We start from the raw sequence: 13514 nt of genomic DNA, 5'->3' as shown, positions 1-13514 counted from the left end.
TCGAACAAACATATTTCCAAAGTTTTCAACATTAAATAAAAATCTTCCAGTTTCAAAGCAGTGCTATGATTTGCTAGTGGCAACTCTTATCGCGTTACGTTCGTCACAAGACAGAATAGCGGCGAAACCGGCGTTCGTTGTTCTCTGTGTGTGAGAAACTGATTCCACATTTCCTGCGTGGCTCGTGGCTGGGGACTGAGGTGGACTGGGCCGGGTTTTTAGGAAACTTTCTTAGTTTGACCACGTTCCTATAAAATTTTACTTCCTGCTTCTCGTATTTTCATCGTGATCTCAAAAGCAGGTATGTTGCATGGTGAATGATAATTATTCCGTAAGACGGTCCCGCTGCATCAGCATTGCGCAATCGCGAGCATGTGGCCATCGCTGCCCGACCGTTAATTGCAAGATCTAGCTGATTTAAATGCAATAATATTGCTACTATGTGAATGATATATGTTTCAAAGAGTTGTTTTAACTCCTGACTACAATATCAATATATTAGATTTAGTGTTTTTTTTCAAGCATGGATGGGGGGGGGGGGGTGGCAGTTGCGGGACCCGATCAGGGCACTGTTCAGTGTTCACTGTTCGGTTGCCATTTAGTTTCAATATGCTGCTATCTTGCTGGCATCTTTCATCTTAACATGAGTAAACTTCACATTGTATGATGGTGTGTGCATTGATCAAGCAGTTAACTTCAAAATATGGGAAGACAAGCAGCATGTCAGTAAAAGCTGTGACACTTCCTTTACAGTTTACAGTGCCCAGGGAGTAAGGAAAAGCTGGGCCTTATGGCTGACTGGAACAATCCAACAGTGCAACCACCCAAACTTTCACTATGCATGTATGCTTTACCCTTGAATAGCATATTCAAACAGTTAGCATTCTTGATGTGAATGAGCATACTAATGTAGCTGGCAGAGCTGATGTCAGCATAGTTTTATATAGGACCTTGATCTAGCATGGTCCTTTGCTATTTTGCAGCTGTCTAAATATAGGGACACTGGACACATCAAAAGGTGCGATGATATCTGACTGCACTTTTGCTGATGGTCATGGAAGAGACATGCTATCTGTCTCTTGTGTCACATATAACTGCACATCAATTCTCATGTTGTTCTACTTCAGAGCATAAATATGATTTCTAGTCTCTAAAAAGCTTAAATATATGTTTTGCTTCAGAGTATAAACATAATTCTAGCCCCTAAAAGTTTGAATATAACAAATTGATCTGATCAACACACTTGACACTGCTATCAGACAAACATTTACTACTCCAGTGTCCCACACCCACTGTCCCTGAATGTGCTGCTATTGGCAGCAGATTCATTAAAGCTCTACTTACAGCAGGTGACAGCCATTGCTGTGAAGTGTATGTAGATGTCTATTAGCATATCTACTCCAGAGTGGCATCAGAAGACTTAGGCAAAGGGTGCAACTTCAGAGTGTCTATGCCTGGCAGGTTTCATAAAAGATAAACCATACCTTCTGAAAGGACAAATATGCACCAGCCCATAATAATTAGGTCGTTATTCCATTTCAGTTTTCACTGAAACCAAAATTTTGCACTACAAATGGGAATTCATGCTTGATATAGAGATGTGGAATTGTAGGGAAGGTGCTTTATGATCACTGAGCAAGTCAGCAATCCCCGATCCTTAATTATTGTAGGAAAAACTGTCACATAAGTGTCTTAGCTCAGCACCACATCAAGTGTGGCCCATGCTGCTCCATACAAAATCACTGTTGTACTACACTATAGAAATCCATTTTGCACAGGGGTAATTAACCCAACCAATGACCACCCTTTTCTCCTCTCCCCCCCCCCCCCCCACTCACACACTAGATAAGTGATTCCTACCAACAAAAGCAGTAAAAATTGTCCAACTCTGCATTCAAGACTTGACTGAGAATAGTGACACTCACTGTACCCCAGTCTACTGCTATCAGCAATGGATGAGACAAAGTACAATGTGGTTGCATCAGAGATATTTGAAACAGGGATAAAGAAATCAGCAGAAAGTAATATTGATTTATAAACCAGTAGAAGGAAATGAAGGATATCGTAAATGATTCATCATTGGCCCGTTGATTCCTTAAAGCTAAGAAAACTGTCTTTCAGTTGCATGACCCTCTGTGTTTGGCAGGCGGAGATGCTGCAGGAGGGCCAGAGGTTCTGCCTCAAATGGAACAACTACCACAGCAGCCTGACGTCGCTGCTGGACACGCTACGTCAGATGCACGAGCTGGTGGACGTGACGCTGTGCTGCCAGGGCCGGCAGCTGCGCGCCCACCGGCTCGTCCTCTCCGCCTGCAGCCCCTACTTCCGAGAGGTGCTCAAGGTGAGTCGTGTACTCGGGACGCAGCGCGCGGTGCGCGGTGGAAGGTCGCGTGTGGTAACGGTTGGTGATGAGAGTTTCAGTGTGATTAGACAATCCAGCAACAGATTGGTATTCGTGAATCCGCACTTAGCTCGTAAGCGTCTGTCCAAATTCCAAATATGCTGCCAGAGGGCAGACATATTGTGAATGTGCTGCCGGCAGCAGAACTTTGAATTAATAGTTCTTTCGCATAGCAAAATGTGTGTTTGGTTTTGTTTCCTCAAGATACTAATGCTATTTTTCTTTTTTCAGCAACATCCTGGAGATCCTGTCTTCTTTTTTAAAGACGCCGAGTTCGATGATCTCGTAGCAATAATTGAATTCATCTACAGTGGTCAAGTGAATGTGGACCAGACCAGATTTACCTCATTTTTGGCTGTGGCTGAAATGCTCAAAATCAAAGGGTTGGCGAAGGATGCCTGCGTGGAGCAGGCTGATCACCAGGTATGTAACTAGCTAGAGCGCTACAGACTCTTGTGGGGTTCTAGGAACTAGCATCCGCGTGATATGTGCTAGCTTAGGTTATAGCTTACAATGATTCGGTACCTATCATATTGGAGCATCAGGTATCATCTTTCATTTGTGTGATGATAAAATTGCCGACATATAACTTCAGTGCGAACATTTTATTTACAGACAACCGATACTTATGTGGAAGAACATCTGTTCACAGAATGTATCACTTGATGCCATTTTAATCGAAACGCATCGTCCTGTTCTCGCTCAAACCTCGTGCTGTGCTCGTCCAACACTTAAGCTGCGGTTGACTGCTTCTTCAAAACGCTTCCTCCGCCTCGCTGTGCTGATCCTCTCCGAACTGGGCCGCTGCTAGGTCATTTCCCCTGATCTCCGGTTACCATTGCCCCTCTAACCGCCCCGTCCCCGTTTTACAGCTGGAGGCGACCGATCTCAGTACGACCTCGTGCCCGCCGTCGCCGGATCACGGCGGCGCCGGCGCGGCCGTCCGCTCGCCGGCCCCGTCCCCGCCGGCCAAGCGTCGCCGGCGTCCGTCCTCGCCGTCGGCGGCCGCTGCCGGCACCCTGATGGACCTGTCGATGCCCCCGCTGCCGCCGCCGCCGCCGCCGCCACCGGTGGCTCCCGTGGCGCCGGCACCGCTGCCGCCCCCGCCCCCGCCGCCGCAGCCGCAGCCGGCTGTCCCGGTTGCCGGGCCGCTGCCGCTGCTCACGGAGTCGGATGCTGCGGAGGAGACTGTCAGTGAGGATGACGAGGAGACGGGCCACGGAGACGCAGCCCACACGGGACACCATCGCCGTAACGGAGGTGAGGCCGCTGCTCAGACTGGTAGGGGTGAGACCGCCGCTCAGAGTCGGGCATTTGCGGGTGGTGGTAGGTGACAGTCATCACTGACGGCTTGGTACTGAACTGCGGTGGATCGGAAGGGAACTGTGCGTCGGATACGGGTAATGATGATAGCTTGTCACCATGTATCTTCATGGAAATTATGCCTCATCTAGTCCAACTCTCGTGCTGTGTCAGTGAGTCGTTTTTACTGCATTTTTATGCAACATTCGATTTCTTGCTTCGGCATTCCAACATCTATTTTCATAACGTCTCCACTGTTACTGCACCTTGAAGCCCCAATCCCCACTTTCATCTGTCTGGCGTGGCTCACCCCCCGTTTGTCTAACCCTATTGGTGCGCCTCCTTGTTCTGCAGTGGAGTCGTTTGAGGCCAACGGTGATGACTCGCTGACCGAGCTGATGGACATCCAAGGGAGCTCCGGACTCGGTCAGTACATACTGCTGCGCGGCATCAGTGCCAATTGAGTCAGATATTCTTTTTTTAGCTGACGCTATTCATTGGTTTTGTCTTGCTGTTTGCTATTTTCGCCAATTTTCATGAGTGTTTCGTAGCTTTTTTTTGCCCGGGCAATTGAGCAAATATTGAGCAATTCTCTGGGGTTTCTCTCATCGTCAGCAAATCGAGGATATTGTTTTGAAAGCATGACTAAATGCTCGTAAGACAGCCGCTACCTGTTTCGCCCGGCTCTGACCATCCGCCCACTGTTTTCAGTAGAGAAGAAGTTCGTGTGCCGCGTCTGCTCGCGCACGTACGCCAATCTGATGACGTTCCGGCAGCACTTTGAGTCGCACAAGCTGAGCATCCAGTGCTGGGTGTGCCGCAAGCTGTGCTCGCGCGTCACTAACCTCAACGCCCACCTGCGTAACAAGCACGGCGTGCACATGAAGCAGTCAGAGCTGCGCCAAATACTCAAATACATGGAGCAGATGGGGGTGGCGGCCGTCTCTGAGGCCATGTCTCACGGACAGCTGATGGGCCGACTCCTGGCCGAGTCGCCGCCGCCGCCGCCCGCCGACGCTGCCGCCCCCGCTCCCGCCCACGCCGCGCCGCTCGCCGACCATGTTCCAGCGGCGACCAACGACAACGGCCTGACGCCCGCCGTAGCAGACGCGTGAGTAGGCGCAGCATTCAGTCCCACCGGTCGATTCTAAGTCGTATCACGAGCTCTGCGTGAGGCAGACAGACCAGCGATCTTTGACAACTAGCTCACTTTGTTTTAGGTTAGTTTTATACGCGACGTTTGGATGCAAACGCACGTTTTTAGTTCCTTTTGGCGTGGATATTTGGATGGCGGAGTTGACTCAAAGTATGCGGAATTGAGCTGGTCAGATCATGAACGCGTTGATGATGAAGTTGATTTGATTGATGACGGAGTGGAGGCCGATTGGGATGTCATGTCGCCATCCTACGGGGGCTGTAATGTCTCCTGTGACGGCAGTTGATGCGGGATTGTGTACCTCGTTCATTGGACTCGAGACAGATCTCGCAAGTGTGAAAACTTCTGGATCTCTGCTTAGTTAAGTTGCGTGTATTGTACTGGGTCGGCGTAAGTGCGGGACAATGTGGCCAGCGTGGCTGTCACAAAGTTACCTCCTCGATCATAAGTGGTTCAGCGGGGTGCGCGGTGCCTGTATTTTCCCCTGTATATCTGTAGTGCCTTACTGAGTGTTCTATATCTGTAGTGCCTTACCAAGTGGTCTTACACCATGGTCTTACACTATCCACCGGACGCAGACGGCTTCTCTGCGAACGCTCACTTGTATATTCCGCCGCCGGCGTCGGCGGCTGCCTTGCCTTGGGAACTATCCGTGTCTTACGGCGCGTCCTTTGACGCGATGGGTTGCTTCTCTTACGTGCGCTGCTGCAGCGGGAGTGTATATAGTGCGGTTTGTATAGTGCTGTAGGTGTCCCACCAAGTGCGCGTGAATGGCGTGCCTCTTGGCAGCCGCCGCCGAATGACTGCGCGTGGCGCCGACTCAAAGCGTGCCCGAGGTGAGACTGAGGAGGAGACGGGATCTCGGGTGCGCCAGCCTGGCGGGGACAGGAGGGTAGGGGGCGGGCGCCTTGCGTAAGCGGAAGTCATATCACAAACAAGCATATCGCATCAGATGTGTGCACAACAACGGGTGTTTAGTTTGTAAGGTTGTGGTCGCGCGGGCGGTCGATTCCAGGGGTCCTCCGTCGGGTGTGTTGCCCGGACGGCCCCCGTGGGGTCGTCGTCACGCCGACCGTTTACTTATTTACGGGAGATTTTGCCATACGCCGCCCTCCTGGGGGCGAGGCCGTATCCGTGGATCTCGAGTGGCTGGGCCTGCGACAGGCGAACGTTTGCTCATTGTGGCGGGCCAGGAGGGTCGCCCGGTCTCAAACAGCATTGTTTTTACCCATATCGCTGGTGTCAATATTTATATTTTACCTCTGAGATTGATGCCAAGTTGGACCGATAATCACTGTAAGCGGACGGGTGGATCGCTATGATTTGACGACGGCGGCGCATGCTCGGCCGCCACTGTCACCTGCGCCCGATTTTGCTGAATACACGGCTACGAGCTGGCTGAAGGGCCCAATCCGGAAACCGTGTTTATGGGATGGCCGATGGGTGTGGGAAGGATGAGCTAATGAACTGAAGGAATAAGAGGTGAACTAAAAAGGGCTGCGGCTCCTCTTAGCAGGCGTGGAGGGGCAGGTTACTACGGCTGTCGAGGATAACTAATGAGTTTCAAATAAGAGTTAAATGCTTGGAGTCTGTCCGTGGGGAAGACTTCGATTCGAAGATGACCATGGTTTATGGGGGATGCACTGTTCGACCAGTAATTTACTGTGCCTTTCCAGTTACGGATCAGCGACTTTGTTGTATTATGTGGATTGCAATTACATGGTAAGTGGCTATAAGATTATGCGCTGCGAAAGAGTCATTGTTTTTAGTTAAAAAAAAACAGCTCAGGGAAAACGTTCTTCACAAGCAGGTGTAATGCCAAGACTTAAGTTGTAAATTATATTGTAGTTCACAGCACACGAGCCACACAAAAATATCAACTTTCTACTCTTACAATTGTTACCAGAGGATGACCGCTTTGGTATTACACCAGACCTTATTGTCATCAATATCCTACGACATAATACCAAGCATACAATACCGGTTCGATACTGAATGGATTAGCGCACATAAAAGTCAGCACTATCACATACCGCCACGAGCGCAGTCATTTCGCCGAGCAGGTTATCTACCCACATTAACGCGAAGTTTCAACGGCACACATAATCAAGTAAAGCACTACAAGTTCCTGTAAAGTCTATCCTATGAAAACTATACACAACTAAGTTAATCGGTAGTAAGCACTACCGGTAACCAACTAAATACTCGTACTACAATGTTGTCCGACGGCACAAGTCCACAATCACAAGCCTTAACTCAGCACTCTGGTTTCCATCGCGTTAGTTCCCTGGTACACCCCAAACCGGACTCCACAAGTTACAGGTGTCGGCCGACATCCCTATCATTATTCGCCTCAGAGACCACTTTACGTTCTATTTCCATGAAGGCTATGACAGCTGTCAGGTGGCACTGAAAGAAAATGTCACCATACCCTGCTCGAAGGCAAGAATCGCCGACAAGCAAACGACTTTTCTGAATCCAAATATTGACACGCATACGCGCATACACAGCTCGCAAAGCCGTCGACACACTTGAACCACTGCCATGTCATAGATCAGTGGTCCACCACTCCCGCCCGTCGCGTCCCTATCCACCACACCAGCTCCATCCCAACCTCACCGCTATCCCCCTCCTAGTGATGCGTCGCATCCATAGCCTCCTCATCCCCAATGAGCTCAAACTCTGAATCAGAGTCCTCAGTGGCCTGCGGCAGCGCGGCCTGCCTGCCACTGGCTCCGGTAGCTAACTCTCCGGCCGCGCGAGACGCCGCTCCCATCACCGCAGCCGCTGAGGTCAGCATCTGGAGGCCGGCCGAGGCGGCGGCGGCTGCGGCGGCCGAGGCAGTAGCGGAGGAGGTGGCGGGGACCGCGGCCAGGTCGAGTTCGTCGTGTCCGGCCGCCGACGGGGCCAGGAGGTCGTCCTCGCTCTCCTCGTCGTAGCCGGGCGCCGCGTCCAGGCCAGATGAGAAGGTGGCTACCGTGTTACGGTCTGGAGGGAGGGGAGGACGGGTCAGAGAGGACTGCTACGGAAGGGACCACATAGGGGACTGCTGCACAGAGAGAGAAGTGTATATGAAAATAGCCAGCGAACATCGCTGGAACTCGCCATGCTGAACATACTCATAATTCTAATGCCGATAGAAAACTTGGAGGATGAAAGTTGAAACCATATCACCAGCAAAAATGTCTCGAGCAGCGCATGCCAGTATTCTCAATCGATGTATGACCACTGACCACTCACGACGACCAATACTCCCTTTCACAATCTACCCACCTGGCGACGGCTCACGGCCATTGATCATGTCTGCCATAGCGTCAAGGTAGGCCTGCGTCTCAGGCGACGCCTCCGGTATAAAGTCCCGCTCGCAGTCCTCATCCTGGATGAGACCTGAGGCGGAAAGGATAGTAAGCGCCGTCACCGAAAACGGGAGGGCGATAGTGGCGTATGTAGTCTGGTTACATTAATCAATAGGGACTTCCTCAGATGTTTGCGAAATTGCTGATTAAGAGATAACCTGTAAATGGGTTGCAGCTTGTAACCCCATCTAACTTCTTGCGTACTCCGTGACCGTTCGAACTCACACGCTGCTGTTTTCCCGACCATTCGTACCAGTTAGTTATTGCCCCCCCCCCCCACATACACACGCCATTACCCTTCCGTACCGGAGTTGGCCACGGAGCGTCGTCCGTCGCTGACCAGCTGCTGGAGCCGGCGCCAGGCCGAGTCGGGCACCAGGTGGAGCAGCGCCCCGGGCACGGTCAGGGCCAGCGAGAGCAGCAGGTGGCAGAGCAGGGCGGCCGACAGACACCGGCTCAGCACGTACAGCGCCGTCCAGCCGCAGTTCACCACCAGGAAAAACTGAAACACAGACGCACACAGGGAACGGGAATATACGGTTGGAACAACGAGCGACAACGAGGGAAGAATCATTGCATATAGTATTCCAGGATTACGTACGTGACGTGGCTTTTCTACGTCCCTACTCCCTACATTATGCTCTTGATGACTTATTGGATTTATGTACGTTATTGTGACCCGAAAAGCGATTTCGATCGGAAGCCGGCTTCGAACCTATCAACACACGTACCCAACAATGCAAAGGCTGTCATTAACCATTTCTAGTCCACTTCCCGTTAGTCAGTGTCACCACTGATGAAGGTGATGGACACTGGACAGGGACACTAAGACTAACCATGAACGGAGTGGTGGCCCGCAGTTCCGTCAGCGAGCTGACCAGGGAGGCCACGGCGGCCCGGAACCTCTTCACGTACTGGATCAGCTCCGGGGCGCTCAGCACCCTGACGGTCATAAATAGGAGGAACTGTCACAGACACTGATCGTGTGAGAGAGCCGGGTAGGACGTAGGTACAGGACAGAAACGGGAAACACGGTGAAGAAGTAGCCTGGTACTTCCAAATATGAGATACATACCAGACTACCTACCTACTTGACATGCATCTTTGACTTCGCTCAAAGACCTCATGACATACTAGCCAAAGTCAGCCCTAATCACCCATTGATAAAATATCACACATTGTTCTCCTGCAGCCTTCTATCATCTCCGAAGTCATTCAGTCTCATCCTCCATTTCGCAATGTTGCCAGCGGCCATCGCTCACCGTTCGCTGACGTCCGTCCAGGGCTCGGTGTCCTCCGGCACCTTGGGCGGCACGCGGATTTCGGGCCAGATCCTCTCGTTCCACTCGGTCCGCACCAGACGGAGGAGGGCGGCCATCGCTATCACGTACACCGGCCGCAGCTGGTAGGCAAACACCGCCCTGAGGGATACAGGGGAGGGGTTACGGAGGGACAGGAGGGAGGAGCGGGTGGAATGGCTGCTTTGGCGGTAACTGGACTTAACTGCCACATCGACTGCCACATGTCTTACATGAGTGATCTGTGAAGTACACCTTCATAAGCTATATTATATTTCAACCAGTACCTAAATGCACCAAAAGGTGTGAAAGAGCAGAAACGACAGAACACAGTAAAAGAAAACAACAAAGCAGCAAGTATTCAAAGCAACATAAATCACTAAATGATAATTCAAACAAATTTCACAGCTTCTCTGTGTGTAACAACAGCCAGGGCGTTCTAATTCAAACCAACCCACCAGCACGCGATGTTGGCGCCGATAAGCGCCGCCAGACTTTTGGCCGGGTTCTCCCAGACAGCTATCCGCTGCAGGCTGACCAGAGCACACTCGGCTGACGAGATCGACTCAGCTATGGCGTCTTGCTGGGGCGGGGTGGTCGGCTGTGGCTCAGTTGTCTGTGTCCTCTTGGAGAACGGACTCCAATTTAGTACTGATTGCAGCATTGCGGACATGGCCTGTAATCTGAAGACTTGTGCTAGAAACAAATCGCATATAATCCTGGATATCAATATCAGGACAGCGGTCATCAATCAACAATAGGTACCATCCACAAACAGTGACATAGACGTTGGCCAGCATTCACAGATCAGATCAAAGCCCATAATGGTCACACCAAATGCGAAACTCCTTTGCTCATTTATATGGATATTTCTCAATTAATAATGTCAAGTCAAAACACCAAACTACGCAACTCACCTTCCTTACCTATTTTCCCCTCGTTTGTGTCTCTGTGTTTACCATTGTTTACGCAATGGAGTGATGCTGATTGGCTCTTTTTCAAGGTCACGATGGCACTAAAACACTGCAGTTTTTGATTTGACGATCGAATCGGAGTTTCCGAAAACCGCAGTAGCTACTCTATAATAAAACACTTAGCCGCACTTCAGAACGCATTTTATCGCTTTTGCGTCGTTTAATCAGATTGTAAGTTCTCAATTAAGGTGAGAGTACTTCACTTCATTTTGCCCTTCTGCCTTCACAGCGCAGTTGGCACCACCATTCGTTTTTGGCCAGCCCAACGGGCGTCCGAACGTAGCGTTGCATCCCCGCAATAAGCGTTAATCACATCCTTGGCATAAGTAAATAAGTCATCTCACTGTCTCCACCATCCACAAAGACACATACAGCCGGGCTCAGCATGTATTTAATTTGACACGGAGGAGCAACACGAGTGGCAGGGGCCGCGCGGAGCAGGGGACCGCCATCTTAGCCGCACTTCCACACCGTACACTGTACAGTTCAGCGCGCAATACCGCCGCGTGCCCTCGACCTCCGTGTCTCTGTATGTGTGTCTCTGTGTCTGTGTGTGTGTGCTGAGGGCGGCAAGGGGAGGGGAGGGGATACATAGGCTGTCGGCTCACGCTGCCGACAGTCACCTTTCTTCTAACATGAGCGTCTCTTGAGGGCACAGCTTGAGCGCCTCCAGCGACGCCGAATTGTCTAGACTGGATACCTGCCGGGCGGGAGAGCACAGATGGCGTCAATCAACAGATCAATACACCCCGAACCGTTTTGCGTTCTTTATCGTAGGAATGAAATAACCACACACGCGTCCCCCTCCCCCCGGGCCCCCCTACCTGCAAAACCCTTCATTAAGATTGGATCGATCACGGGCACAGTGATCCACTGGTCAAACACAGGGAATGCCCTAGGGGATGGGCCAATCACAAACGGCACAAGACAATCCACCAGGGCGTGGGCATTTACTGACAAAGGCGTAACGATTACCAAAGCAGGCGAAACGACTGAGATCCTTAGAAACACTTCGACGAAACGAGAATACGTAAGGAGAAGTCGAACCGATGACACGTTGCTAGGCAACGTGTGCACCAGATGGCATGCACGAGCCATCTGGTGGTGAAACGGTTAGTTGAGAGCAATAATTGCGATTTTAAGACGTCAGACTTCAGTGCTCATCGACGTCCATTCAAGCATGTAGCGATAGATAATGTAGCGATAGAAGAAGATAAAACATACACCTAATTCAACTGCATATATTTCATTCGGCTTCCTATAAATCGAACAGCCAGCCAGCACGCAGCAGCCTCCGTCGATCGGTACTCACATCCCTGCGGGGCCAACTGCTGATGAGCTTATACTGGTCCATCGGGAACCCCTGGACAACGACGTAGTTCAGCAGATCCTGCCGGCACGGAGCGCACACGGTCAGACAGATAGATCCACGGAGAACACACTCCTGGGAAGGCAGGAGGGAAATGAGAAGGCAGGCAAATGAAATGTAATTACCGCGAAACAAACCTAACGTGAAACAAGGCTTAGGCCACCGTCAGATAATTGAAGAAACGTCACAAATCGAGCCCCATGCTTATCCTACAAGTTTCCGTATTTTTTTTTTTAACTCCATCCAAGACTGATAAGCTTTCCAGAGCTACCGACATCCAGACATCCAGAGTACCGCGCCCGACATCATACCAGGACCCTGTCAGACATCCCAGTCCCGTGTTGTATCCAGCCATGCCAGGGCCGGGGCCTGTCCTACCGCCCCAGCCCCGTGTGGTATCAGTCCTACCAGGAGCCGGTCGGAGGCGAGGAAGCGTCGGCAGAAACTGGCGCCGTCCGGGGACCGTATCCGGATGGTGGTGATGGGCTGGTCACACTTCTCCGGCGGCTCCGGCGGCAGGTCAGACTCGAGAGACTCACGAACAGCCTGGGAACGGAGGGACATGTCAGATTCAGTATTCAGTGACTGCAGTGCCACGCATCAGAATCAGTACGATAAATCAGAGTCGAGCAGCTCCCTCACAGCCTGGTAGGCCTTCATCCTACCGACAAAAGCATGCCACAAGTAAAGTCGCAGACTTATTCGTCAGCGCAGTCGGACAGCGACACAGCAGAAACTAAAAGCTACAAAGCCTCGGTCAGTCAGAAGTCAGAACTCAAACCCACGCCTCACATACGCTTTGTATCCAGCGACACTTTACCAGTGACACTTTGGATTGTGAGGGAGCCCATCTTGCATTGGACTGGAAACGGCATTGAACAGGCATCAAACACATAAACGAAGTATTGCGCGCGCCTCTACGAACCTGTCTCATGGCCTCTTCAGCCTGTTTGATGCTCTCCTGCCGCTCTCGTTCCTTCCGTTCCGCAGTTTCGATTTTCTCCTGCTCTTCCCGCTCGGCTCGTCGGGCCTCCTCTTTCGCTCTGCAAAAAAAGGACAGCGTCACATCCAGTGCACGGGTCACTGGGGACAAAGGCAGCATTCCAAACCATTTGAGACCAGCGACAAGTACTGTATCATGTCAACTAAACTCACTGATGCAATGCTGGGCTCTACGTTTGCTCCCCATCAAATGAATGACCAGAAATGGAAACAAGAGACTGTAGCCGTTGCACATGGCTGCGCACGTAACACGCCTTTCCGCTCCACCGAGCGGACCACATACCTGTCAGCCAGCAGTGACTCCTGGTAGGCGCGGTCCTGCTCCTGCATCATGTTCTCCCGCGCGCGCCGCTCCTGCTCCTCGCGCGCCTCGATGGCCATTTGCTGGCCGAACATATCGTGTGTGTGGATGAGCGTTCCCATCAGCTCGTCTACGGACGTGTTGCCGTGCACGGCGCTCAGGACCTCGGTGGAGCTGCGACTGCGCATCAGCAGCAGCAGCAGCGGCAGCCGCTCCCGGTCCATCGACATGAGCAGCGCCTCGCGCGTCCGAGCGCCGAACTGCGCCGTCACGCGGTCCAGGAATCTGGAGGGAACGGGAGAGTGGGCGTCAGACGGAGGGTGTGAGTGTGCCTGTGGGAAGGGATACCAACTTA

General features: G+C 51.6%; 3 protein-coding genes across 11 annotated transcripts in view; 1 reads left to right on the top strand and 2 right to left on the bottom strand.

Moving 5' to 3' along the window:
* The first annotated feature begins 102 nt into the window (after positions 1-102).
* Positions 103-6278, top strand: LOC122383224 (broad-complex core protein isoforms 1/2/3/4/5-like). Of its 2 annotated transcripts, none has more exons than XM_043369417.1 (6): positions 103-301; positions 2147-2341; positions 2633-2824; positions 3274-3661; positions 4058-4129; positions 4415-6278. In XM_043369417.1, exons 2-6 carry the CDS (start codon positions 2153-2155, stop codon positions 4816-4818), a joined length of 1245 nt encoding a protein of 414 aa, XP_043225352.1. In that variant the 5' UTR covers positions 103-301; positions 2147-2152; the 3' UTR covers positions 4819-6278. The 2 variants fall into 2 exon arrangements, with proteins under 2 accessions (XP_043225352.1, XP_043225353.1); XM_043369418.1 differs by having other exon boundaries at positions 121-301; positions 4418-6278.
* A 406-nt stretch (positions 6279-6684) lies between these two features.
* On the bottom strand, positions 6685-10666 carry LOC122383222 (reticulophagy regulator 3-like). Of its 3 annotated transcripts, none has more exons than XM_043369414.1 (7): positions 10440-10666; positions 9972-10209; positions 9478-9636; positions 9052-9157; positions 8522-8717; positions 8133-8246; positions 6685-7847 (listed from the first exon to the last, which is right to left on the bottom strand). In XM_043369414.1, exons 2-7 carry the CDS (start codon positions 10184-10186, stop codon positions 7492-7494), a joined length of 1146 nt encoding a protein of 381 aa, XP_043225349.1. In that variant the 5' UTR covers positions 10187-10209; positions 10440-10666; the 3' UTR covers positions 6685-7491. The 3 variants fall into 3 exon arrangements, with proteins under 3 accessions (XP_043225349.1, XP_043225351.1, XP_043225350.1); XM_043369416.1 differs by having other exon boundaries at positions 10431-10522; XM_043369415.1 differs by having other exon boundaries at positions 9972-10457.
* Positions 10667-10860: 194 nt separating this feature from the next.
* LOC122383218 (FAS-associated factor 1-like) overlaps positions 10861-13514 on the bottom strand; it is a 32426-nt gene continuing 29772 nt past the window's right edge. For all 6 annotated transcript variants that reach the window (XM_043369398.1, XM_043369401.1, XM_043369399.1 and 3 more), the window contains exons 11-15: positions 13142-13444; positions 12782-12899; positions 12265-12402; positions 11800-11877; positions 10861-11187 (exon numbers count right to left, since the gene is read on the bottom strand). In XM_043369398.1, the coding sequence (XP_043225333.1) occupies positions 11107-11187; positions 11800-11877; positions 12265-12402; positions 12782-12899; positions 13142-13444 (718 nt within the window). In that variant the 3' untranslated portion in view covers positions 10861-11106. The remainder of the gene's footprint in view (positions 11188-11799; positions 11878-12264; positions 12403-12781; positions 12900-13141; positions 13445-13514) is intronic.

This window comes from Amphibalanus amphitrite, unplaced genomic scaffold, assembly GCF_019059575.1.
Source record: "Amphibalanus amphitrite isolate SeventyFive unplaced genomic scaffold, NRLGWU_Aamphi_draft 000158F_arrow, whole genome shotgun sequence".
NCBI classification, from domain to species: Eukaryota; Metazoa; Arthropoda; class Thecostraca; order Balanomorpha; family Balanidae; genus Amphibalanus; species Amphibalanus amphitrite.
This window is presented reverse-complemented; position numbering and strand designations above follow the sequence as displayed.